Source organism: Prenolepis imparis, unplaced genomic scaffold, assembly GCF_030444845.1.
Source record: "Prenolepis imparis isolate NDT839.2.m4 unplaced genomic scaffold, iyPreImpa1.0 SCAF_6, whole genome shotgun sequence".
Classification (NCBI taxonomy): Eukaryota; Metazoa; Arthropoda; class Insecta; order Hymenoptera; family Formicidae; genus Prenolepis; species Prenolepis imparis.
The window spans coordinates 2,702,433-2,730,153 of record NW_028141164.1 but is presented as its reverse complement, the minus strand read 5'-3'; the positions used below and the strand labels follow the sequence as shown (position 1 = coordinate 2,730,153).

The window sequence follows — 27,721 nt, the reverse complement described above, 5'->3', positions numbered from 1 at the left end:
TAAGACTCTCATATCATCTTACACATCATTCTTTCACAACGAAAATCAAATAATGATTAAACTATGAATGCATCATGAAATACGTGCGCTCTTGATTATTGATCGTCAATTAAACATTATTATCCACTTTTTTTAGTTATCTTTATCGTTATCAGTGTGTTATAATAATTACCATTAATCATTATAATTACGATATAACGCTATAATTAATCCTCCCATTCAATTTACTGCATTTCGCTCGCTTTCAACCGCAATAACGGCAGAGAGAGCATGTTTTTATACGATAGGATGCATAGCGAATAGTTCGTCGCAACTGTTGTCGACACAGTAAATTTCATCTCGCCTCGCATTATAGTCGTCATTATAGTGGATTTTCACCGGGAGGCCGTGTCTCTTTGAAAGGAACGTTCTTGTCGTTCCTCTCAACTTTTTCCTCGCGAACGCGAGCCCTTCAGGGCAGCCTAGCTACGTCTCTCCTTTGACTTTTTCCTTCTCCTCGCGACAGATTTTAAAAAAAAAGATAGATTAAACAAAAAGTAGTACAAGAGTAAAAAAAGTAAATAGATTGGATAAAAAACTTAATATTTCCGATAATAAATCAGCGTGGAAATGCAATGTTTTACGGCTCACAGTCTCTATAGAGGTTGGCGCGACCCTTCACACTGTGTTTTCGATCAATCACGATTCGTTTCCCTCTTGCGGTGTCACATGTGAGAAGCGCGCAATTATATACCCGATATATACAGGATGTTCCAGATCTATTGAGAAAAATGTTATGGCTTCTTTGATCAATTTGACACTGATTTTTTTTTATAACACAAACTAAAATTGAAGAGAAGTCATTCAATCTTTCCAAATTTCGATCAAAGTAGGCTGAACTTGAAACTAATTTAAAAAAAAAACAAAGCATTTTTACTCATCACAAAGAATTTTTATTCACAAAAAAATTCCGTATCTTCCTATAATTTAATTAAAATTTTTAAGAAAGGATTATTTTTATATTCTCAACAGATATTTTCGCTTAATCGATTTTTCAGAGATAAGAAAAATGATGGAAAAATATTTCTCGCTAAATCTGGGACACGCCGTGTGCAAAACTTAAACGAGCGAATGTCAGGTATACACGTGTACGTACATGTACGCGTAGACATTTAGTTGTTACGTTCTTTTCTTTTTTTTTTTTTTTTTGGTTCGATTACATGACTAGAAATGCTACACACATACGCGCCATCCATCCGTCTACGCGCCCGCACACATACACACATAAAAGTATGACTTAGCAGTACTAATACGTATTCTCTATATTTATATATGTATAATTATATATATGTATAATTATATATATATTACTCGTCACAATAGCTTCTATCGGCTGTCTATGTAATTAAGCTAATTTTACAACAATATGGCAATCATGGTGAATAATGAACAATACAGCTACGTTATCGCGAGACTACAGTCAATAACACTAATCTTAGAGACGATAATTAATACAAAAAAAAAGAACTCGTATCTTGGATAAAGTTTCAAGCGAAATTAAGTTACACTTTGCGCCACGAAACAACTCGCGCTATACACAAGGCTCTCCGCACATGAAATGTTTCTCGTGATTTGTCGTGAAAATTCCGCAACTTTAATTCGCTAAATCAACAAAAATTAATTTAAATATTTTTACTAAATAAAACGCCGATAAAATATCTTTTGTAGAAAGAAAAGAGTAAAATAAAATACTTGACATATCGTAGTTATCGTTTTTATAGAGTACGTTTTTCTATGAAAGGAAAGATGGAAATTCATTTTACATGCGTAAAAATAATTATGCATAAAAGCTGCTACTGTTTTACGCCACAAAGTTGCGACGTTTTCACGCAAACGTTCCGCGTTATTGCTGTCGCAATAAACAAAGACAAAGTAAAGTTCCTCATCGATCTCACATAATTTAATTCTTTTTCACTCCTAGATTATCTCGCGCGTTTCAAGTCCTTTCTTATCAACGACAGCTCGCGCAAATCCTTTGCATCTTTGAATTCCCAATTCAATTCGCACTTCTGGTCAAATTGTTCTCGTCAACGAAATCGCGATCGTCCTAAGCGACTTTTCCTTCGCTTTGCCTTCCTCGTTTACCGCGATAATTCATAAATTGATATGAAAATGAAATGGATCATTGCGCGCAATCGCTAAATCGTTACATATTAAAACATTAAAGCATCCGTAGAATGTATTTGAATAAAGACCAGAATAACATCTCGATAGACTAAAATATAAATCACCGCTTTCTTTCTTTCTATAACAAAAAATGAAATAAAACAAAATTAAAGTGGAACAAAAAATAAAGACCAAAAAAATCTCATGAAAAATAAATCTTCCAAATAACACAGTAATCTAGAAGATGTCCTAATTTTTCAGACGTCGTATTTGTACGTCTTTTATACCTTCATCGTTAACGAATAAAACTCAACATTCGGATGTTGAAGCACGAACTAGGCCACCCTGGCGAGATTATCCGAGAATATCATCGGATCATCGCGCTCGATCCGATGCCGGGACCCGTTGTGATCGGTTGTGAGACGAATGAGAGGTGACATTTCGAAAACGAAATGAAGTGTGTGTCGCGAATTGTGCTGCGAAGGGAGAGGAGCTCGCTTACACATGTGCGTGCCGTGAGAAACAACGGAGCAAGAGACGCGAGGGAGGAAACGGTCGTGAGGCCTCACCGATCTGTCACGCGTTATAATCCGTCACCATATACACTCGTATATCTTTTGATCTCATCTACGGCTGGTGCGATCATCGTCCAGGCTTACTTCATTTCTTGCCGGTCTATTGAAACGTCCTACCTAATTTTTACCAATCTTATACCCATCTGTCAGTCACCCTTATTACCGAATACAGATCTCTCACGTCGCGATTGCGTTTGGAAACCAGTAGGCAATTAAGTCAAGCAGCCAGTTTCTTTGCCTTATAATTTTTTTTTTACCAAAGGCTACTGACCTCTTGCGCTTACGACCGTTTCCTTATATCGTTTCTCGCAACCGCTTCCGTCCAATGCCGCTCGTTTCGCCCAAGTTTCTCGCCTCTTACTCGGAAATTATGCGTCCCACACGTGTACACAGAAACATCATCGCTTACATCGCTTTTCTTAATGTTGAATCATTATATAAGCTAGTAACGCAGTAAATCGGTAGACTCTTACAAATATATTCACGCGTATCACCCCATTCGCACCCTAGCGCTTTTTAAAATAACACATATTATTCTCAGCGTCTCGCGCGCTTGATATTTATGAACATTACATAATTAAATTTTTACGCGTGTGTGTTTGCTCCCCCCTCCAATCCTCTCTTTTCCAGACCCTCCAGAATCTTCCCATCTTCATCGTCTCGTAAGACGTTGTTTCACATGTCGCACGACGATGATTGACTAGAGCCGAGAAACGACGATCTTCAAGCGTGATCGCGACTTAACGTCAATCGAACGTCGCCAGAATTCGGCCTGTCGCTAATTCCAGATTTGCGCGAAACAGATAGACAAGAGACAAATCAAGCAGCAGCCTTCGAGCCTGGCTCTTCCAAGGATGAATTGCGTAAGACAAAAAATTCCCCAAGGCATCGTTTGCCTCGATTTCGTTCCTCGTATCGATTTCGTGCAATCCGTGGCGATACGATGATAAATCGCGCGCGAGTAACCGAAGATTCGATCGACGTCGATCATCTCTTCGTGAAAAGACAAAGATCGGCCGAATTCTCGCGTCTGTGTGATAATTAAATTTCCTTCAGATAGTAATAGTAGCTCAACTATACTTATTAAAATGGTACAGTTGACACGACGATCTGAAGCTGCTGGTCCAATGGGGAAAAAAAGACTGAAAAAACAGATGCGTCTGATCGAATCCTCGTATCGCGCGACAACAACCGAAAATATCAGCCTCGTCGTATATTTTATCGCTCTTTTCATTGCACTATCTCTCTCTCTCACTCGTTCTCTCTTTCTTTCTCTCTCTCTCGCTCTTTCTTTTTTCTTGACAAAAAGCGCAGCTTAACGGCTCCGCTTGATATTCTATTAACGTTAGCTAGACTAAAAGTTAAGTCATGCGCATTGGCACGCGCTATTTGGTACGTTTCATTTTGAGACCTCTTACATAGTTCCTCTTTTTTGGTTTCCGTATAAATTACTTTATCCCTAAAGTCGCAATTATATAGCTCATCAGCCCTTCTGCTGGTGACGCCTCGATGCCATCGATTTATTCGCGGATAAACGGGTGCTGATAAAGCGTCAACTGTCGACACTCGTGCTCGTTCGATACTTAAAGATTAAATATCATGTAATTCAAGACCACTATGTAATATATAAATAGCATCGCTGCCACACTTTCGACGCTTACGTCTGAAGTATCGATACTTCGTCGCGTTGGTATCAATTATGTGATCTCTGACCAATAGTACGAAATATCCGATACTTTCGCAGAAAATCTATATCCGCAGTCTGAAGGGAGATGTCTAGAAATGTCTCGATATTCGAAAAATGTTCGAGTATCCTTTGAGACCGCGTCTTTCTTCAAGTATCGAACGACTACGAGCATCAATATTTATGCCGAATATTTTCAAACGTCTCGCTTCGAAAAACGACTCTTGGTCCACCCTCGGTATTACCATGTACAAGTTTCCCATATCCACCCTTTCATCGGGCGATCTGTGTCGTCGCCTTTCCTCTTCCAAGGACATGATTATCCTCGCACTGGTCTCAAAGATAGAGTCAGACTGTCAGACGAATTAAAACGGAATCGCGATTTCAAGACGATGCGACGAATACGATCACGCGAAAGGAAATGGACTGGCCGACTCTTTATCGAAAAGACGAAACGCGCCGGCGAGGAAAGTCGCGAGGATTACCCAGGACAGGGACTTTGTAGAGACGAAGAAGAACGCGCAGACTCGCTGACAAGACTAGACACAGACACAGAAGCCGCAGTCTTACAGGATTCGAGGTGGGATCGCGATTTTTGGACAGTTTTGTAGATTCTAGTTCGAAAGTCTTGTTCTCATGCTATTTCGCTTCTGTCTTCTATCGCGTCTCGCGTTATCCTCTCGATTTTTCTAAGTGAATCTAACGTGCGCGTCTGTCCTCTTCTATGCGCATCTTCCTATCTCCGTCCCAGCTTCTTCCATTCCGACGCGAAAGCTACAATAATCGCCAGGAAACGCGCGTCTCGTGGCATTCGAACGATGCGGCGAGACGATGCGTCACCGGCCGTCTTTCTCTTGCCCGTAATCTCTCCCCCTCGACGCAACAACTCTCGTGTAATAAAATATAGCTTATGCGAGATAGCCGAGTACAGTACGATTGTGCGCAACGAGATTCACGCCCGTTTCGGAACGCGTTACACACGTGCTGGTTACGCGCGCCTAAATATGAGGTCCCATGTGCATGCTCTCGTACACTTCTCCCCCGTCCTCCTCCCCATCCACTCGCTCTCACCCTTTTCCTCTTTCTCCCCCTCCCCCTGATACATTGAACTTAATCAGCGGTATTGTCGATACACCCTATAAGAAAAACGAAAAGGAAGAAAACGAAGCACTTAGAAAAATACACTCTTAGGATTCCCGCTGCAGCGTTTGTTTGTCGCAGGATGTCCCAGAAATTGTACACATGTGCATACGTGTGTCGTTTCTGCGTATGGAGCGTTCAACAGTGAAATCTTGAATCGCTATCAGAGTTATATCAACGACAACGTCAAATGTCTTGTAAGAAGTCTCGCTTTCCGCAAAAGTTTTTTTCTTTGATATCCGCAAATATATTTCGTGCGCGCGCAAATTATATTTCGCAAATTATTTCGTACAAATTTGACACAACTTTTCATTTCTTCTCTAATATTTCTATCGGGATATATTTTGCAAAACGATGATTCAACGTTGCGAGGATTTCTCAGGTCGACATCTCGTATATATTCTGTATATTCGTGTACATGTGTGATGATAAAAGTATATTTTAACACTCACAGTGACGATCATTGATGAAGGAATAAATTTGTCCGCTGCGAAATAATTATGCGTGTGTATGTGCGTATAAATCGATATTTGTGGCTATAATCAGTTCCTGTGTCTAGAAATATCCAGTGTGCGTGGTCGTTAATATTAACTGTATGGCAATCATGCGATATGGAAATGATGTAAAGTAAAATAAAGAAAAAAAAAAGGTAGATCTAACATTATATTAAGAGAAGTCATCAAGCTTTGAAACTGCGCAGTATCGTTACGTTACAATCTTGCGTTACAAAATGCGTCGCTTTTCAGCTGCCCTCTCTACTTATCAAAATGCAAATCTGAAAAAGCTCTCAGGAGATCACGTCCAATCGCGAATGTGCGGATGTGCCGTTCGATGAAAAAAGAGACGTAAGAGAATATATAAATGTATGTGTGTATATATATGTATATATATATATATATATAATATATAAACGAAACTTCGAGTGCGCTTAGTAATCTGTGTGCGAAAGTTGTGGGAAAAAATTTCGACTCGTGTGCGTGGCGCGCACGCATGATTCTCTCTCTCTCGCTCTCTTTCTCTCTTTTTCTTTTTGCGTAGAGCGTCATGGAATGCTCGAGCGTTTCTCGCGAAACGAGAACGAAGCCGAAAATCGCGGTACAAAAAATGTTCGAGCCTCGACAATCTCGATACGTAAACGAGAGGACATTTGGTGATGCTATTTCGATCGATTAATTCGCGACTATGGATCTCTATTTTTGTGCAGGATCTTCGCGTTTTCATCGCCATTGATGGTCAGAAACGCGCGGTACATTTCTGCGACACATTTCTCGCCAGAGATAACAGGTTGTGGAAACGCGAGCGCACTAATTAAAGTTCCCTTCATTTTTCTCTGCGTAGATTAAGATCGTAGACTGCCAAACAGATCCGCCCTCGATCGCTTCGGTCTCGTTTCCTGTGAAAACGACATCTACCCCCGTCCGAGAATCGGAGCCAACGATGGCTCATTCTTAGAACACGCGTTCCCTCCGTAATCGATCGTTCTTTCACGCTGCCGAGGAGCGTGCCGTTTCTCCGACCGACATCACGAACGATTGAACGACGTCGACTTTTCGGATTCGTTAATATAAGAGACAAACTAAACGCGTTCCGCTACGTTCTGCTCAGAGTTGATAACAAAAGGGATCGTCTCTCTTTCTCTCTCTTTCTTTCTCGAGCCGGAATGGAATCGAAACAAGCTTCGAACCTGCTGAAGTATGTCGTCCGGCCAGCCGTGTCGTGGTAACGTTTTCCTCCTCTGTTTGCGCTTAACGTAGAATACAGAATTAGCCTAATAGAGACCGCAGCCGCGCAGATTATTAGCGATAATGACGTCTGTGACTGCGTCGAACACAAATTGAATGTTGTTCGTGTCGGTGGCACAGGTCATATGGCAGTAGATCTCCTTCGTGGTCGACTTGTTCTTCGCTTCGAACTGCGCCTGGATGTATGCAGCCGCTTCGCCGTACTCCTGCGCACCTGCGATAAGCATTCAACAGACAGACTCGTTAGCCATCTTAGAATAAGAGATAAATGAAAATAATTAAATTTTTGTATTTAAAAAAATGCACTTACCAGCGTATTCGGGAAAACAGATTGTAAGAGGAGACTTGCGGATTTTCTCTTCGAAAAGATCCTTCTTGTTCAGGAAGAGAATAATCGAGGTGTCGGTAAACCATTTGTTGTTGCAGATCGAGTCGAACAACTTTAAGCTCTCTTGCATTCGATTCTGCAAAATGTCAGAAGGATATCGTATGATTTTGTTTGTGTTTACACGAACAGATATTTATACCAGTCGATATGTCCGATGCGAAACGGGTAAACTTTTAAAACTCTCCCCTCTTTTCTTTTTTTTTGTAAAATACAATAATCGATTAAGCGCGAAGGGATTAATCACGACCCATTTACGTAACCACATCATTATAAATAGTGCACGTATAATTCAAGCCGACGATTTATAAGATCCACTTTAAGTATGATATTGCACTTAAAGCGAGCCTCTCTTATTAATGGCGAACGTGATTCACTCGCTCCGTATAGCATGATATCCGCATAGACACGTGATGGACCGGCGATACAGGTCACGAGACAGGCACCACCAATCAACATTGGTGAGATGACAACGCGCGCGTGTCACTATGCACGCGAACGGAGAGTTCAATGGAACCTTCCCACGTGCAGCGACCCCGGCAATTGATCCCTTGATTCTTCGAAGCTTCAGTTTACGCGTATTCTTCTAACATCACGTTCCTAATTTTGGGCTTGATATTCTTCTGACGAATCGTACATTCAACCCGGTATCAACCGTGCCTAAATTTATCTCGCTCAATATAATCGTATGAATCGCACATTTGCAATTGAACGCAACGAGAAGAAAGGGGAATCTTACTTAGTTAGTTGATTTCTATCGTTTCTCGCGGATTAAAAATGTTATATAATTTTTATTCAAGTATTTAACTCTTATATATAAAAATGTGTAATACATATATTGACAACTACGAAAATTATAGTAATTTCTGCCTGTCTTTATATTACGAACTTTTTATAAAAATAAATTTGTTATATTATTATTATTATATCTTAATGTAGCGCGCGCACTAAAAGTTTCAATATTAATAATTTTATACTATATAAAATTACTTTGAAATTATGAAAGAAAATCGTAAAATCGTTCAGATTTGAGATGAAAAGTCAAATTAATGACATCTCGTACTTACCGTCGTTTCATCCTCGTGCAAAACCTGATCGTATTCGGACATCGCCACGCAAAAAATGATTGCAGTCACATCCTCGAAGCAATGTATCCATTTCTTACGCTCGCTCCTCTGACCACCAACGTCAAATAATCTAACAAAAAAAAGAACATAATCAGAATTTCTCTCTCTCCTTGTTATTTTATTTTTTTTTAATAATCTCGATAAACGAAACGTCAATATTTATATCTAAAAAACGTATCAAACTTTTATACCGTTCCGAGTTCACAATGTCGCGTATTTTAATTAACTCTTAATCGGCATTTAATTCCTCCGAGAGGTCAGGCCAGGGAATGTAATGTTATCTCGACACGCGCGCGATTTTCAACTAACGACGCTAATTTCCAGTCTCTCTCTGACAAATCGAAGAAAAAATATAGTATCGAGTCAACGCTCTCGAAAAGCGAGCGCTCGAATTTACACAGTAATGACTCACTGCGCCGACCATTCATAACAAGATAGCCGCCTCGCGTCTCCGAAACGCCGTGTTCGCCCACAAGATTACAGAAATGAGTCGACATAATGAAGCAAGAGCGATTGATATCGTTCGTTTATTGCATCATCGCGCGCAAGACGATTCTACACGAAACCACGAATCTATATCTCTGAATTTATTCCTATTTTTATTTAATTTTTATTTAATTTTATTTAAATAAATTAAATGTAAAACTCCAACTTACTTGAAGTTGAGGTTTTTGAAGGAGAAGTGAACCTCCACGATTCCCGTCGTTTTTACTCGGGTTCTGAGAATATCCTGTTCCGTTGGCTGATATTCCCTGGCTCCTAATCGATCCAAGTCGTCCAGGAAGCTATGAAGAACGATGGATTCATGAAAATGTGGCTATATCGTGTTACTTTAGGATGTAACTCTGTTATACATTAGCGTACACCATTAAGTATTTCGATATCCAAAGTATTTTGGATATCAAATATCAATTAATATTAATAAATTTATTATTTTGAATATTTTATTTTAAGTATCTGAAACATTAGCTTCGTAAAACAGCAAAATGACAACTAATTTCGATTTATTCATTTCCATAAGTGCAATTCTTTTTTATAAGCACATATTTATCTTTATATATAAAGACAATAAATTCTTGACCAAGTAGCAATTAATTGACAATAAATCTACTACGTATAATAAATTCAGATTCGATTCCGAATAGTGGAAGTGTTAATTTGACAAAGATGGGAGCTAGGGCGCGGTTTGCAACAAGTAGCTGGTAGCGGGCGGGATATAATAAATGGCGTTACTGTAATCGGGTCTTCGTGTGAACTGGCTGCTGCAAGGAAATATTTCCACCAGCGCAAACGCTTTAGAAGTTTCTCGCAAATTATCCGCGAAATCGGCACAGTACTTATAACTCAACAAATTATTTTAGTATACAAATGATACCTGCCACAGAGATGGCAATTTATAAATAAATAAGAGAAGAGAATTTATATGAAAAATAGTTTGTGTTTCATTTTAGCAAGCTATCGTAAATAGAATAGAGAGGTTTAATAAATATATTTCTCGATATTGAATATGAAATATTGGGGATGTGAATATTAAATATCGAATGATGAACGTATTGAATGCATAGTATTAAATGATGAAAATGATGAGAGCATTGAGTGCTAATAATAACAATTATTTTACAAAGCGAGAAATATCAGGTGCGGATGATTCAACAATCGCCGAATTCCGTATATTTTTCAAGAAATAAAAGAACAAGTAAGAGGTTAAAACTATAAGGGAGAACTACGCAAGCGCCATCTTTCTAGGCCACTGCTTACGGCGTTTAGGGGTTGCAAGGTGAGAAACGTCATTCCTTTTAGCCTACGTAATGAAAAAAAGAATGAGATGAAAAAGGGAAGCAGTCGGAAACTGATGATGAAGAGGCCAGATAAATGCGTTTCTGATAAAAAAAAATATATATAAAAAGATGCAAAAAGTATTAGTAGCAAGAAAATATGAGAGAATAGGAAATGATTCGATAAAATGAAAGAATCCATGAGAACATGAAGAGAGAGAGAGAGAGAGAGAGAGCCGGAAATGGAAGGATAGATTGAACCACGAAGAGAGAGAGTATCGAGTCGCCATGAAGGATCCGGCAATTTAGGACATGCCAAACTCGAGGCGAACAAGAGAGTCCAGATAATATCTCTCTGGAGAGAGAAAGAGCTTAGATTTTTCCGACGAGGGAAAAGGCGAGGATGGAAAAAAAAGAGAGAGAGAAACGAATAAACCGAGGAGAAAATAGGAGAGAGGCTGTATGCCGGAACCCGGTCGGCCATCTTGGCCGCATGCCACGTGACACGGGCGTGGCGTGACGTCATCGGCGATCAATAATGACGAGGAGCGAGGGAGAGGGAGAGAACCTCGAAGAAAGCAGTAAAGAGAAAGAAAGAGAGAGAGGGTATACACGTATTTCTCATATATTTCAACTATCAGAGCCCGCTACCACCGTATCATCCCCCTTCCCTCTCTCTCTCTCTCTCTCCTCCGGTTCCCCCCTTTCGAACGACCCGATCTTCCGCCAAACCTGTCGCATCTCTCCCCGACACCCACCCCTTCGCGATTTCTTCCTCGGGAAATTCGCGTTACCCTCTTCCGGCCTGTTCGCGAAATGAAGTCTTACCAGTAGCTACCTAGGGTGTGCGTTCTATAGAAGTTCTTGGGGGTTGTTCATGCATGAGAATTGTCCCTCTTTACGGAATGTTCATTTTTCACTTCAAAAGATTCACGGTCTTAGCGTATTAATGATATAATATCTTTGATCAACTTGTGGAGGGAGATGAGTTTTCTCTAACTAAAAAAAATCAAGGTATCAGAGTTTAAAAGTTATAAGCAATTGGAAAGATATTAAGGGAAAAACTCTCCCTTCCGACAAATTTAAAAACTTTTCAAATTCTCAGAAGTTTATAATTTTATATCAATGTACATGTTTTAAACTCGAAACATTTGCAACAATAAGCAAAGATTTCTTCTTCTCGGCCATGATTTTTTTCGAATTAATTGTAAAGTAATATGTAACATTTTCAAATGGTGCATCGTGATTTTTCCCGTGAAATACACAAAACAGTATTCGTTTATTTGAGTAAATTCGGTTTATTAATACCAGAAAGAGCGAGGCCATTTCTCTCTTATATACAGACACCGTGGGTGATATAGGGGTGTATTGCTCTGGCTATTGTAAACATATTTCTGATTGATGCAAATGCAAGTGTGACATAAATGGCACAATTATCGAAAAATGGATTCGCCATTTTTTTCTTACTTCGCGACTTCGATTATAATATCGTCGCTTTTCTCGAAAAAAAAAGGCCGGTTTTCGTTACACACGATTATTACGGTGGATACAGGTCCCCACCCCCGATGAATGATATATTAGGCGATGGCGCGGATTGTATGTGTGTGTATGTGTATAATACTTGCGTGTGCAATAAGTGTACGCGATAGCGGCACGTATCGTGCAACCCCGAGTGCGAAACCGCAGTGCGGTTCATTAAAACGAAAGGACGGCGCCAGAAACGGCGCGAGTCCGCTGAAGGAAAAAAAAACCCGCCGCTTTCACATACACCGGCTATTGCATGCGGAAGGCAAACACGTATGCAGTTAAAATCTACCGCTAATATCAGCGGCGCAATAGTGACCACGACGTGATATATGTGTATATCGGGAAAATTGCGCGCGATTAAATCTCTCGCGATCAATCTTTGTTTGTACAACGCTCCGATTTTCTTTCAATGTCCAGCGGGAAAATTTTATAGAGAAAGAAAATGCTTATGATTCTAGAAAACTTATCTTTTTTTTTAAACAAGTACATTAAAATAAAAATGATTTTAAAAGATCACAAGTTTCAAGTAATTAAATTTAAAATGCAGAATTTAGCGTTCGTGTTTTTTTTAATCTTGCATTAATCTTTAACACCTCCCATAGGAAAATACTGTGTATATAGGAAAAAAGTATAGATAGGGAGTTTTTTTAATGATTACTTCGCGAAGATAATTGCATTTGCTCTGATAATATCAGAAAAACTTTTTTTTTTTTTAAATCGTCATTTGAGATCAACTCGCCGAATACTGCTGTTTGACTTTATCAAAGTAGATAGATTCGCATCATTGTACGCGTTCAAGGTATTTTGTAAAAAAAAAAAAATATGCTTAGTGTGGAGATAACTGATGAAAGTATTGGAAAACGGTACTATACCCCGAGATACAAGCGCTACTACAAAATCAATATCCAACGAAGGGGCAGCGCGGAAATATGCCTGCGAAACCGAGAGAAGGGACGACAGGTCTCGTGTTCAGGATGAGGTTTGCTCCTTCTACCTCCGTCCTTTCGAGCACGCGAATTCTCAAGAGTGAAATTCAAGTCCTGAATACCTTCTTCGTGACGCGTGATAAAGCCAGGGGCAAACTAGTGCCGAAATTTACCAACCCAAAATTAGTTTCCCGCGTTACGTGAAATTTTCACAAATATAAAATTTGTTATTTTGCCTCAAAATAGTTTCTATTTAAATAAAAAAATATATATATATGTTAACTTGTAAATTTTACCTTTTATTGACAATTTTGACAAAATTTGTACGTGTATGTGTTCTATAAGTCTTACAATTTGTCACTGATGTTGTAATATTTAAAGTTTAAAGATTAAAATTTTTTCATACTATTTTTACGGTGTTGGAAAATTTTGAGATTTATATCCTTCGATAGAGTAATCGTTTTCACTTACTATTTCGCGGAGTCGTTCAACTGATACTCGTTGCTCCTGCCAAAGCACTCCTGTACTCCATTGTCGGACCACAGCCTCTTCATAGCCGCCAATAATTCTTCACTAAAGGGTTCCGTGTCTTCCATTCTTTGAATTACGTCGAATACCATTTTTGCGTCCGTCTGCAAGCACGAAAAAGAAAAAGAAAATTTTTAATCTTTACATCTCCGAAATATTCTTGTAACGTTGAAGCACAAAGTTTGCTTTCTGTGTCTCAGGCTTTGCTAAACATTAATATATAATTGCCAATAATTCTACGCGTTACGAATAATAATACGAGAACATAATTGTAAAATGACATGAGAGACATTAAAGACGTTTCGACTCTTTCTATGTTTAAGTATTCTCACAATTTCTAATTACTTGACAAGAATAATAATTATTTTCCTGTGAAATAACGTGCGCTGATGTCACAAGTTAAATTAAATTCTAGCGTAAATTCAATATTGGATGGTTTACACGATCAACATTCCTGATGAACAACTATATTTTTTAATTATAATAAATGACACATTTGATGACACATATGATGATTCATTTCACATATGTACGTGATTATTATACATATAATTTAAACAATGACACATTGGCGCGTATGTACATATATAAAGAGGTCTGTGTATTAAGGAGAGGTAGTCAATAATTATTCGGGCGATCTTGAAGCAGGCATCCGGACAAGTCGGATCGCTTTACACGATCGCTTTAGACGGCTAATCGACCAGGCAACACGTCGTGATTCGCCGTTAAATGCTTCATTCATTAGATAATTGTCGGCGTGCAGTGAACCACATTCTCGATGTCATGTCATACATCTCGCACGTTAAAATAGTCAACATGCAATATTTAAATAATACACGAGATATATACGCGATTGATATGCTTGAACACATTTCCATAATTTTACAATTGACATTTCATTGAAATTTTATGATACACTTGTGTGTATATACACTGTACAGATAAGCAAAGCTCTCACGTTAATAAATTACATCGGAAATATTAAATAATTGATCATTCTTCCATTGCATGTATGATATTTTTCAGATTAAAAAATCTGTGATATTAATAAATTAAGAAACTATATATATTGTTTGCCAAAACATTAACATATGATTTTGTCCAAACTACAAACTGAACAAAAGTGATTTGATTTATATTCGCGAATTGCCAAAAAAATTCAGTAAAACACATGATTGTCATGTTTGAAATTTATATCTCGACGCAGCCTCCCCTCGACAACAAATCGCTATTTTTTAAAACATTAAAAATATACATTACCTCTCGCTCGTTGGTTGAAAAACTGATGCCCAGGTTAGGCATTGCTCTGAGAATAGCGACTAGAGATTGTATCGTGTTACTGTATACGACGGGTCTGTACTGCTTGAAGTCTTCCGGCGTGAAGCCGCTCTCGTGGATAATTCTGAAAGCAGAATCAGAATCGCGTAAACACATAAAATTTATTAAATGAAAATATCTTTTCTTTCCCATAAATATCGAGAGACAGAGAGAGTTTAAAAACGGCGAGTTTATTCTAAAAATATATCAAATACGGCATATTTTTTAGAATATAAACACTTTTGTAAAGAAACGAAATACACGTCGAGAGAGAGAGAGAGGGAGAGTATCATTGATGACACGTATTAATAGATATTAAATGAGTAGACACGTATAAATATTCCATTTAATTTAAATGTCTCTTTCACTCACTCTTTCTCGTAAACAGCTTGCGCAGTTTGCTATAATATATACGCGTGTCACGTACGCAACTGCTTGAATTAATGTATGTCACGTAGTGCATCGTGTGTAAATGTATTAATTGCAATGTACGCTACATATACTAACTGTGACTTACACGAGTGCCCGTACACATCGTAACAATGTTCAGAGTCAACATACGTGAGTTATAGAGTCGGAATTATGTATACCAATGAAAACACGCGGAATAATATTATACGATATAGATTTTTATGTCAGTTAAAAAAATATATATATATATAATTTTTTTCTCTCTTTTTCTCTCTCTCATCTTGCAAATATCTTCAATACAATTTTTAGAAAATATAAATCATGTATATATTCCACTCTCTCATTTTATTACATATGCAATATAGTGTATTTAGACTCGAGAAAACCCAAAAGATTTTCAAAAATATAACAAAACATTAATTAATTAAAAGTCTTTATCTTAATCTTTCACTAGTATTTCTTTATCATATGTATATTTTAAAGTATTTAAAAATTTTAATAACTTCTATCCTAATATATCATGTATAATATATCTTCATTTTTTACCTTAGCTGTACAAAAAAGAGAGAAAATACAATTTGAAAGCTTTAACTCATAAATACTAATTATAATTCATATTTGTGTAACATTTTATAATATAATGCTCCTCGCTTCGTCAAAGCGACCACATATAAAACAACAGTTAATGGCACATTAATACCAACAAAGAACATCATACTGCCTATTACACTAATAAATGACACAGAAACATGCAGTGGCGGCCCTCTTCCCTCACTATTTCGAGAGTAACGATATTAACGACGGCATAAAGAGCATTACGTACGCACGCACATATCATCGGATTTATGGGTACTTGCACGCGAAGGAAAACCGGGTGTTGTAAGGGTGTACGTAAACTCACGAGCTTCGCTCGTACTTCAGTCTCAGGTACTCACTGTTTACTGCATTTATGCGCATCGATAAATTGTGCAGTCAGAATATACAAGAGACGCAGTTGTACATATAGGGATCCTTATTTCGAAAATACTATGAAAATACAGAGCCCCGATGTGAAGAGAGTGCACTGTTAATATTTAAGTAAAAAATCCAATATATTATAACGATGATTTTTTTTTCTACGACAATTAATTATATAAAAATGAATGAAGATTGCGAAATTCGCGAAAAATTTCTGACGCTTTTATCCGATATCCCACCGAATAAAATAGTACCGTAAAATCTATAATATCGAAGATTAAGCATCAAAGATAACGCATGTGTGAAATTAATCAAGAATCAAAAATAAAGAGATAAAAATATCACGATGCTAGCCAAAAAAATATAGCGAGCATCCCCGTTCGCGAGTCGACAAGCTTTCCTTCCGCCGAGAGAACGTGCACAGCGGTAACTTTGTTCGTGGGACCCCTTGAACAGGGCCCATTCATAGCACAGAACACAGGAAGAGAAAGAGAGAGAAAGACTCGGATCCGATCGGAGGGAATATGTTAATCTAGACGAGAGAGTGCACATACGCGGTGGTGCTAACATCTCGAACGAGAGCGCGTATCACGGAACAGCTGCTGTTCTCGAACACATGCAAAGAGCGTATCGTTATATACTCTGGCAGAGAGTATCGATCTCGCCGAGAGACGAGGCAACAGTTTGCCTCGAAATAATGCCGATGCGCGGACGCGAAAAGATTAATCTATTCGCACGTGCGAGAGATGGACGCGCTCTATTATATGCTATTCTACTTATTCCTGCGGCGCGACGACAATAATTCACGAGGAAATTGTGTGTGCATATACACAACGTAAAAAGCTCTTTTGAATGTGCATTCGAGGATTTATTTATAAAAGATTTTCAAAAGATTATATGTTCTGATAACGCGTTTTTATATAGGATGTATATATGATGGATGAATGAATGAATGTGTGTCGGGCCTGCGTGTGATGAAATAAATTTTCAATGCAAATTTCACTTCCTATTAGAAGTTTTGGAAAGTTATGTTGAGCACAGTTACATACACATACAACATACATTTTAAATAGAATTTTGATTGTATGAATTTTGATTGGATTTTAGGACAAGTTGTGAATCGTGTGTCACAATTTAGAATGACGAATACGAGAAATTGTGAGCGAGGAATGTCTATAAAAATATAACTTAAACAATTTGATTTTCAAACACGCGTTATGATTCAAACCATTTAATCTCTAGCAAATTAAAATATATTTGATTTAAAAAATCTGTGCTTTTTATTTCTATATTATCAACACGTGTTATTTAAATTAACTTTCGTTTTTGAATAAATCTCTCATTAAAAAATGTGCCGAAATTCGATTACTGCTATTTATAGAAGCAAAACTAAAGAACTAAATTCAAATTGCTGATATAATAATAAAAAAATTGAAATTACATTTAATTTATATATAAAATTTAAAAGACGTACAGACGTTTTTATTCTATACAAGATGCTTCAATTCTACACAAGATGTTTTAATTCTATACAAGAGAAAGTAACAAGTTAAGCAATGAAAAACGTATATTACAAAATAGGATTGTTAAGGATTAGGATAATTGTTAAAATCCTTAAAATATGAAAATCTGACAGTCTAGTCGAGGGTCGAGGAAAGGAGCGTGGGAAAGTATTTCTCGTAATCGTCAGTCTGCAACTGACTGATGAGCCTTCGCAAATTAGCATTTCCGCGACGTCGCGAAACATCAAAGGATGCAAGCCTTGTTCGACATCGTATTGTACCATTGTATCCACGCCCCATTCTTGTCGTATTCTTCATATCGTCTCATTTTCCAAACACCGGAAGAGCCGTTAAATTTGAGCGGTTGAGAAATTCGTGACGTAAAATTCGCCTGATTACGCGAACGAATCGAATATGTGTAATTCCAAATTTATAATAATTTCAACGCCGCTTATTTGTGTTTTTTCATAAAATGTAAATCTTTATTTTCTGCTATAATATAATCGAAATAAAATTCATTTAAAAAATTTAATTTTCAGCCGGCTAGAAAAAGCCAGACGATAATAGAGCATCAGTTTCAAGGAAAAATTAATTTTTATTGAAACCAATTAATTGTATGCACAGGGCCCAAATTTTTCTCAATACGATACCAAGTAATTAAATAAATCCCTAGCCCGTTGAGATTTTAATATATATTTTACATTGAGAGAAATTTATTAAAATCTTAATCGTTAAAAATTCAAGAACGTTGAAATGTAATTTAAAAACCGTCGCGTAATTAACCGACTAACTTAGAGTTAATTAATTTAATTGGTAATCGGGAGCAGCTGATACGTGTTACAGAACAAACAACAGACACGAACATAATCTCGTTTCAATAATAGAATCCCTCCCTTCTAAATGATAATTAGTGTGCATGTGTAGTGTTAAGGCGATTATACTTACTTCATTTGTTTCACGATGGTACTCTTGCCGGACTCGCCCGCTCCTGAAAAAAGAAACAGAAAGAGAAGCGTTAATTGAAGGCGGTCATTCTCGCGATTACGTATCATCGAATTACGTTGCAAAATGCACTTTGCGCAATGAACAAAGGAAAGATAGGCTTCCTCGTGCTCTGTTTAATTTCAGATTGACTCGCTTCAACGGACTTGCGATCACAGAACTATTTGCAAAGATATTTTATAACTTATATATCGAAGATTAAAAAGCTATGACCAATAATTCCCACCCATCAAATCATTATCATCAAAGAGAAATTCCTCGAAAGATATATCGTTAAAATTTAATTGTAGTTCTAATTATAATGATATATAATTATTTTAGAAATTAGTAATAATCATATATAGATATAATTCAAATTTTAATTCATTATTAATAATTGTCAAGAAAAAGAAAGATGATTCTCGACATCCCTACATCGCGAAAATCGGATCGATGATCGCGTTAGGACGAGCTATCGCGAAATATATAACATATAACCGGATACATCGGCGGAACTCGCTTTTCCTGCTTATCGCGAGCCTCCGCCCTCTCACTTTTAAATGCACTCCCAGTGTAAGTAGGCATCTATAATAGCTACTCACGGCTAGAGTCGTTTAGTATCGACCGAATACACGTGAAATCTCGAGTGAACGTTCTACAGACCGGGAAGAAAAGAGTCATCATCTCGAGACAACAATGATGATCCTCTCGTCACGCTCTCTTCTAAAGGTAAAAGCATCGAATAGAGAACTAATAAACGAGTTGAAAAAAATTGTCTAGAGTTCATCGGAACGAATTATTATTGATCCGAGTTCCGAAACTTTATTTACTCTCGATAGACCGATTGTACCTCAAACTCTACTAACAATAAGTCCTGTTAAACTCTAACTCCGGTAATTCTAGTTAAATTCTATCGAACTTACTGTATGTGCTCTACATTGTATACTTTCGGATGAAATGTATGACTCAGAGTCAGATCGCGTTTACTATAGTGTCGTTTTTTATAAATTTTTATATTTAAAATCTATTAGCCGCTCTGTACTTTATACTAATACACTGTTCTGTCAAAACTTGGAACGATTTCATCTGGAAATTGATCTTAGATTTTGACGATTGCGTTCAAATCTTTTTCTTTCCTTGTGAGAATTATTAATATACATATAATACATAAAAATTTAATATCTACTACAAAAAAATTGAAATTAATCTACAACACATCGTTGTATATTTCGTGTAACAGCTTCAATCGCACCTCATTCTCATCTATTCGCGCCAAGTTTACTTTGAGAGCATCTTTATCCATTACATACGTGATAAATGCGGAAATGAGATAATTTAGATAAATTTCAGTGCTTGGAAAGGTTGATAAGAAAAAAAATGTTCACACTTTATTATCTATACTACATGTAAGTCTAGTATGTAGCTAATTATGTACGAGAAAATTTACGAAAATCAAATTCTGCCATTCTCGCTAAATTAAAGAAAGTGAGTAATATCAATAATCCGGGAAATTTTGTCAATTGGATATTACGTGAATAATATTTTTATATCATAGATAATATTTGACATAAAATGCTACGGATAATTTTTTTTCGTTCAATGAGCTTTCCTCTTCGTCTAAATGAAGGACTGAGAACTGGTGTTATTTGTAACAACGTTATCATTACAATATGTTTTTTCAATAATTATAACGATAAAGCCATTATAAAATGTGTTTGTAAGGGATAAAGTAAAATATTTTTTCGATGACGATAACAAATTCAATAGCCATTTTTCGAATCTGCTTTTGATATTGTTGATATCGACATTAATAGTAATAGCGATATACCTATATGTATATAAATTATATTCATAATTTTAATAACTTCAATAGTAATCTTATCTAATTTAAATATATATTTCTCAAATAATTATTGACTAGAAAGAAAAGAGAAATTCAAATGTTTCATTCTAAATGCCTCACTTTGTATATTCAAAAAAAATAATAAATAAGATTCACAATTAATAAAATACAAATTTTATATCGATATCGATATGCCTTGGCTTTGTTAGCATAAAAAAAATTACAAAAATTGTAATGATAACGAGTTACTTTTTAAGATCGAATAATGTGGTAATGACTTTTCAGGAAAAAAGAACGAATTATTTTTATAAAGTAACTTTCTTAACCCTGTTTAAACGTTATTTTTATACACACATCAGTTATTAATTATTACTAATAATAATATGATTTAATATATTAAATCTTTTAAATTATAAATTTATGATATAGAAGACTGTTTAATTCTCTGATGGTTGTAAAGCAAAAATATTTCATAATTAAACTTTGTTTGAAAAAATAGCTAAGATTTGGAGAGAGGAAATATTTAAAAACCAGATATTTAAAATATAAATTAAAACGCAGATCCCATATAATTCTATGTATTGCAATACTCGTTGGAAGATTAAATAATGATTGTAATGTAATTGGACATTGAATGCAATGTTATCACATGGAAAAATATCTCTTCCTCTTGTTATGATTTACAGATTGTAATGAATTATATTTTATTACAATTCCTCTCCGTTGAAGGGTTTTGGCCGGTTTCACGCGCAAATATACCGCGCCCTTTGCCATTTACTCCATTTTACATTAGTACACGCATTTGCAATATGTAATCAATGTTAATAATTCTTAAATACACAAAGTATATTTGACTCTGACTTGCAGAAGCTTGTAAAACTTTCGAAGGAATAGATCGTCTATGTAAAATATGATAACTACAATTCTATTGACACATACTTATTTGATAAAATAAGAAAAATAAAAGAACATATATATATGTATATTTTTAAATATATTTTAAATATATTTAAATCTCTATGTTTAAATTCTCTCATAATTAATTATGTCGCGTTAATATTTTACAATCATTTTTCATAGCAATATCCTATTATTTACACAAGTTAACTCGCTTGTGCCCAATTCAAATACAAAACTTCAATAATGAGAAATAGAAAGATATAACAATAGCAAAAATAAAAATTATTTCTTTCTACGATTTAAAATCAAAGTAAAAAAAATCGATTTTTCTTTCTCTTTCATTTTTCTACATATCTATACGCTACAAAGTCGCGACAAAGGCATCTCAGTCGACATTTAACGCCATAGAACAGCCCTGCATCGCCTTGAAATACGCAACATGCGTTTGTATTTCGCAGCCGAGGCACTATTAATCGGATGAAAATACTCGCAGTCAATTTGCGCACGTACATACGCACGCACGTTCCACCGGCGAATGACGTCACTCGTTATACCAATAAACAGGACCCACATTTCGCTGGAAAACGTATCTTTCACGGTGCTGAATGCGCCGCGTTTCGAGCTAACCCAGACTTGCAATTTTCAGAAAGTATTGTGTATCCTCGAAAAAAACGAATATAACGTGTCGTTAAAAATTGAGAGCTTCCGGCGAACTCTTCAGCTCTTCTTCATACGCTAGTTAAATAATAAAATCTTATTTTTTATTTAATCTCAAAACGATGTTGCTTTTATCATGTATTATTAATTCGTATCGTATATAGTTGTCGACATAATGATTGACGTTGGATATTCTAATGCGATATTATAATCGAATATTATAAACATAAATATATAAATTATTCAGCTTCTTTTTGCTTCTTTTTCTAGTAATTAAATAATCAAATCTTATTTCTTATTTAATCTCAGAACAATCTTACTTTTACGATGTATTAAGGCTCCTGGCTCCTTTCCGACCATGTCGAAATCGTGACGTCAGAGGCGAGAAAACACACGCTAAAATTTCTTAGATGCCATTTCAAAATAAAAAAATATTTCGATGAAACAGCACTTCAGATGGCTTTAGCACACTCTTAAAAAACCCCGAAAACTATCCTTTCCCCTTTATAATCAATCAACAGCTGTAAAATGTAATATTATGAAGCCCAGTCCGTCTGGTCTTTGCACATGCGCAGTCATTCCGCATGTCAAAGTCTGATATCTCGATCATTTTACAGATGTTGATTGATTATAAAGGGAAAAGGATAGTTTTCGGGGGTTTTTAAGAGTGTGCTAAAGCCATCCGAAGTGCTGTTTAATCGAAATATCTTTTTATTAAAAAATGACATCTAAGAATTTTCAGCGTGTGCTTTCTCGCCTCTGACGTCACAATCCAATATGGCCGCGGTGAGCACCCAGGAGCCTTAATTCAAATCGTAACTACTGACTGATTGATTGATGCTGAATAATATAATACGATATTATAATCGGTAATTATAAATATAAATTATATATTATAATTGAATATTATAAATGCGACGCGGATTGACCTTCCCCCCCAAAAAAAATCAGATTAAGATTAAGATCGAGGTGATTCTCTTCGGGACACCAGAGAGGATATCTCATCGCGAAACAGAACGATAAAGTAAATTGAAAATGTGCGAAGCAATTAGTACTCACAATCAGACGGATAAGCGAGGACAATACGCCGCGATGCATTTTATACCGCCCCCGCACTGATTTTGCTTTTAATTATAGCGCGAGGTCGGCGAAGAATTTCTCATTAAGACTTCGATCAAATTTAGGAACACAATTAGCGCGCAACAATATCTATAAAATATAATTCAAATTTAATGATGAGCGCAATTATCTCATCTGCAATGAAATGTTACACAACATTTGTCTCGTTAATATCGGATATTATGACATCGAGCACAAAAATAACACCGCGATAAAATATGAAACTTATTGAAGAATTCGCAAACACACGACAATCAGGAACTAATATCAAGTTTTCGGGTAACTATGTAAATATCTGTGTCTATGTCTATATAATAAATCGTGCATTATGCATAATACTTACAAAAATCCATCAGGCATAAATCGTCGTAAGAATTTATTACTATATAATAATCTCATCGATTCCGAAAATCTAATAGACTTGAAATATTGACAGAACGAAAAATCTTTGAAATTTTTGTCCTGTAATTCTTATAATTATTCATGATACCTTTTGACGAAATAAAAAAAATTTGTTACAAATAATACAATAATTCCAATTAATTCATATAAATCTTATAATTATTCATGATACTTTTTTTTATGAGATAAAAAAAATTTGTTATAAATAATACAATAATTCCAATCCAAACACATACATTCAGAGACTATGTTTGAAACAAAAATTTCTACGAAATGTTACAACTAAAAAAATCAATTGACTGTTCTATTTGTGAATGTACTTTGTACAATATATCTGTAATGCGGAAAACGACTCATGTCAGTTGAAGATAAAATGCGTTGAAACCGCAATCCTAAATTATCCTCGTATCCCTCCATGTTCTCGGTTTGGGGGGAAAAAAAAAAAAAAAAAAAAAACTGACGATAAACTTTTCCGGTCGACTAAAAATTTCATAGCTCTCAACCCTCTTCCCCTCCCACCCATAACTCGAAGGATACCGACACGTGGTGGCAGTATGTGTCCCGATAAATATCAGGTCCCGGTGACATTCTTCAATCGCTCAAATAACTCGAAAGTTTTTAGAGGCCAGAGGGAAAAAGGAAGAACTGTGTCTGTGATTTATTTTTCCAGCGATCGTGACGTCGTTCATTTTCGATCAAAATATTTTTGGCCATCCATCTATGTTACACATACATATATGTATGTATTTCGATGCAACGACGTAAGTTTGCTATTTTAATTTTTAAATCGTTAAAAACTTCTCTCTCCCGAAAGTGACATTCCCTATTGTAAATAATGACACGCGCTATCTCCGCGTCGTCATCCCGAAACACCGACGTCAAATAATATCTGATGTCGACACACACCGGCAATTATATGCTTCGAAATTCTCCGGCGAGGATTGAAAGAACTGTCAACCGACTGACGTCGGATGAGCGGTCGGGCATTACCCTTCCGCAATAAGGAGGAACACGCTTGTTGCGCTATTCTTCCGGTTTTACGTCGCGTTCAATTTCCTGCGCGCCCGTCAATTTAAAAAGCTGTCCTCTCTCTTCTCTCTTTATTCGCGAGAACGCGGGCAAATTCAAGCGAATCTTCTTTAACTCTTTTGTTTGGACAAACTGAGACTTGACATTTATTACTTTACGTGCGTTTAAAGAGTCAATGTATGCGTATGTGTGTGTCTCTAATTTAATTTGATATAATTACATAATCTGTTGCGTGCAAATCAGCGTTAAAAATGTTTACGATCAACCTTTTTATACAGAGAAACATCATCAATTTTTGTTCTGACATTATATCGAAAATAATTGAAAATGAATTGCAAATTCGATCAATTTTTTGCGACAAAGAACTTCGATGCAATTGGCTCCTTGCAATCTAGAAAATTAGGTAGATCAATAAAGACTAGAAGCGCACGTGGTGCGCAACTCCTCACCGATCATAGATCCGCCATAGCTCATGAAATATCTAACGCGCGAGAAAAGCAACGGTGTAGATATGCAACGACGTCGCGACGTTGTCGATATAATCGCGGTCAATCGTCAAGTTGTATCAAACTATTCCGGAAAATAATTTCTAGGGCAATATTTACACGCCTTGACATAAAAGTTATCTTTCCCACGTTTCAGAGAATACTCTTAAAGAGCTATATAATTCTTTTCAATCAAGAACATTGCATCATTTAATTGCGTTTTGTTATCTTTCCGCATTATTATTTAATATAGAAAAGAATTCTTAGAATTTAATATAGAAAAGAAATTCTTTAAAAAGATTCAATATAAGATTGAAAATCGGAATTAAATAAAAAATTGTAATTATAAAAAAAATTGTAATATTTTTATTGCAATACATTTGTCAAGATATAATTTGCTATTTTCCAAGTAAGAGACATTATATTTTTGTTTACCTCGATATGACTCGCAACTGGGGTGTGTCACACTCCTTCTGCCCATTTTAGTTATTGTCATATTAGGTGGTGTGTGTACCAGTCGACACTTTTTATATTAAATATACAAAAAATAAATATAAATTTAATAACATGTAATGTGTAACATTTTAGCAAACAAAAAAACACTTGATAAAATATTGGAAAATCCGAAATCATTGCATTCTAATTTGATCGTAAGAAACATAAATCGAAACAGTAATCGACAGAAAAGAACACTCGGATGATAATAATAATAATATTAAATTTTATATAAAATTCCGATTTCCAACTTTACATTGAACAATTTCTCTTCTGCCTCGAATAAACGTATATATAAATAAGAATTTCAAATATTAGCCTTGTCATAAAACTTCAACGAGCAATTATACATATTTCGGGATCACACAAAGTAAACAGAGAGAGAGAATAAATGGCACACACGTACCAAGCAGCAGGAGCTTGATGTCCTTGGCCGCCTGGATGCCATCCTCCTTGAGATTCTTCTCGATCTGCTTGCTGCGAGCCAGAGCGGCCCGCTCTTCCGCGGACATGGCACAGCCCATCTTGCTACACGTTGCCTTCACAAATGCCACCCTCGCGCACTTCCTGTATCACCTGCTGCTGCTAAACAGCGCGGCCGGGTAACGGCCCGGTCGCCCCGGAGAAGATGAGACGACCTCCTGGCGCAACCACTCCCCCTCCTTCTTCTCCTGGTCGCCGCCTCGTTAATCCCGTCCTCTTCGTCGCACTTTGCACCCGCGGCCGTCGCCACCACAGCAGCCGACACCACCACCGTCACCACAACCACCGTAAACACTCTCGCCACCGACACCGACACCAACACCACTATCTTCACCGGCACTGCCTCCTTCACCGGCACCACCGTCTTCTTTTCCTCCGCCACCACCACCACCACCACCACCACCACCACCACCACCACCACCACCACCACCTCCTCCTCCTCCTCCGCCACCACCACCGCCGTCCTTGTCTTCGTCGTCTTCGTCTTCGTCGTCACCGATGGCAACCTTACGAGGCGGCAACCGGCACCGAGTGGTCCCCTAACTACCTGGGCGACCGCAGCCACCCGTACACAATCCTAACCACCGCCACACTTGCGTCGATTTAGCCGCGCGATTCAGCTGCGCCTGAAAGCAGAAAAGGATGACCAAGTCAAAATAATTCTCTGATCCAAGTATGTTAGACCTTGCAGATATATTCAAAATTAAATTTAAAACCTATGGTTGATTTCACAGGGTATATTGTTATATAGGGGTTGTTCTTTATTGCTGCACTGATGAACTAGTGCAGTAAGTTAGAGTGAAATGAAATATATTTGTCTCACTTTAACTTATTGCACCAGTGTGCACTAGTTCATCAGTGCAGCGATAAAGAACAAATCCATAATACTCGCGATTCGCGTTTTGACATCGCTGTACTACAAACATCCTATCCTGAAGAATCGACTCCTCGTTGTCACGCGAACTCGTTGGAATAATCGATTAGCTGTAACCGAGTCGCCGGATTAGATTGGCCGATATCGGCGATTGTTTAACCAATCCTCGCCTCATTGAACGAGTACAAAGAAGAGGACGACACTCAGGTTTTCGCTCTTCCAACCACGAGTATATACAATCCTAGACTTGGCAGATTGCCCGCGTTTGATACGCCGAAAGCTTCTGATAACGTCGTTCGTCGTGTCTCATTATTATTTCACGAATGCAAACCGGATAATAATTTTATTAGACCGACCGCATCCCTTGCTTTATTTAAGATTCCCCGTCCTGGGATCGATTAAAAATGGCACATGTAAAAAATGTGTAAGAGCATTACATTCTTGACGAATTGAACAAATTTAAATTAGGATTACAAAAAAAAAAAAAAATTTTGCATGCGAAATTTTATTTATCTCGTAATGAACTAGTAGAACATTCGTTGTTTGATTAGACGCGATAGTGAAATAGCTTTACGGTATAGTCAGCCTAGTTTAACGCGGCTCATAGAGAGAAGTGTCGTTGCGAGTGGAAAGGCGACATTACGATGAAACAGAAGATCAAATTGCGGGTCTTGATGAGCTATTTAAGAAAATTCAATCCAAGTTTCTCTCT

The 27,721-nt window shown here is 36.8% G+C and overlaps 1 protein-coding gene across 1 annotated transcript; it reads right to left on the bottom strand.

The window, feature by feature from the left end:
- Window positions 1-26,514, bottom strand: Galphao (G protein alpha o subunit). Its single transcript, XM_083041061.1, has 8 exons — window positions 26,059-26,514; window positions 18,687-18,729; window positions 14,815-14,956; window positions 13,498-13,658; window positions 9,455-9,583; window positions 8,739-8,868; window positions 7,597-7,750; window positions 1-7,500 (listed from the first exon to the last, which is right to left on the bottom strand). The coding sequence occupies exons 1-8, from the start codon at window positions 26,174-26,176 to the stop codon at window positions 7,313-7,315; spliced, it is 1,065 nt and encodes a 354-aa protein (XP_082897187.1). The 5' UTR covers window positions 26,177-26,514; the 3' UTR covers window positions 1-7,312.
- Window positions 26,515-27,721: the final 1,207 nt, after the last annotated feature.

Coding starts and splice junctions, on each gene's coding strand:
- Galphao (XM_083041061.1), bottom strand. CDS start 26,176: ATGGGCTGTGCCATGTCCGCGGAAGAGCGGGCCGCTCTGGCTCGCAGC. Junction 14,957..18,686: donor ACCATCGTGAAACAAATGAA/GTAAGTATAATC, acceptor TTCTGCTTTCAG/AATTATCCACGAGAGCGGCT. Junction 9,584..13,497: donor TTGAACGACTCCGCGAAATA/GTAAGTGAAAAC, acceptor CGTTCTTCATAG/CTTCCTGGACGACTTGGATC.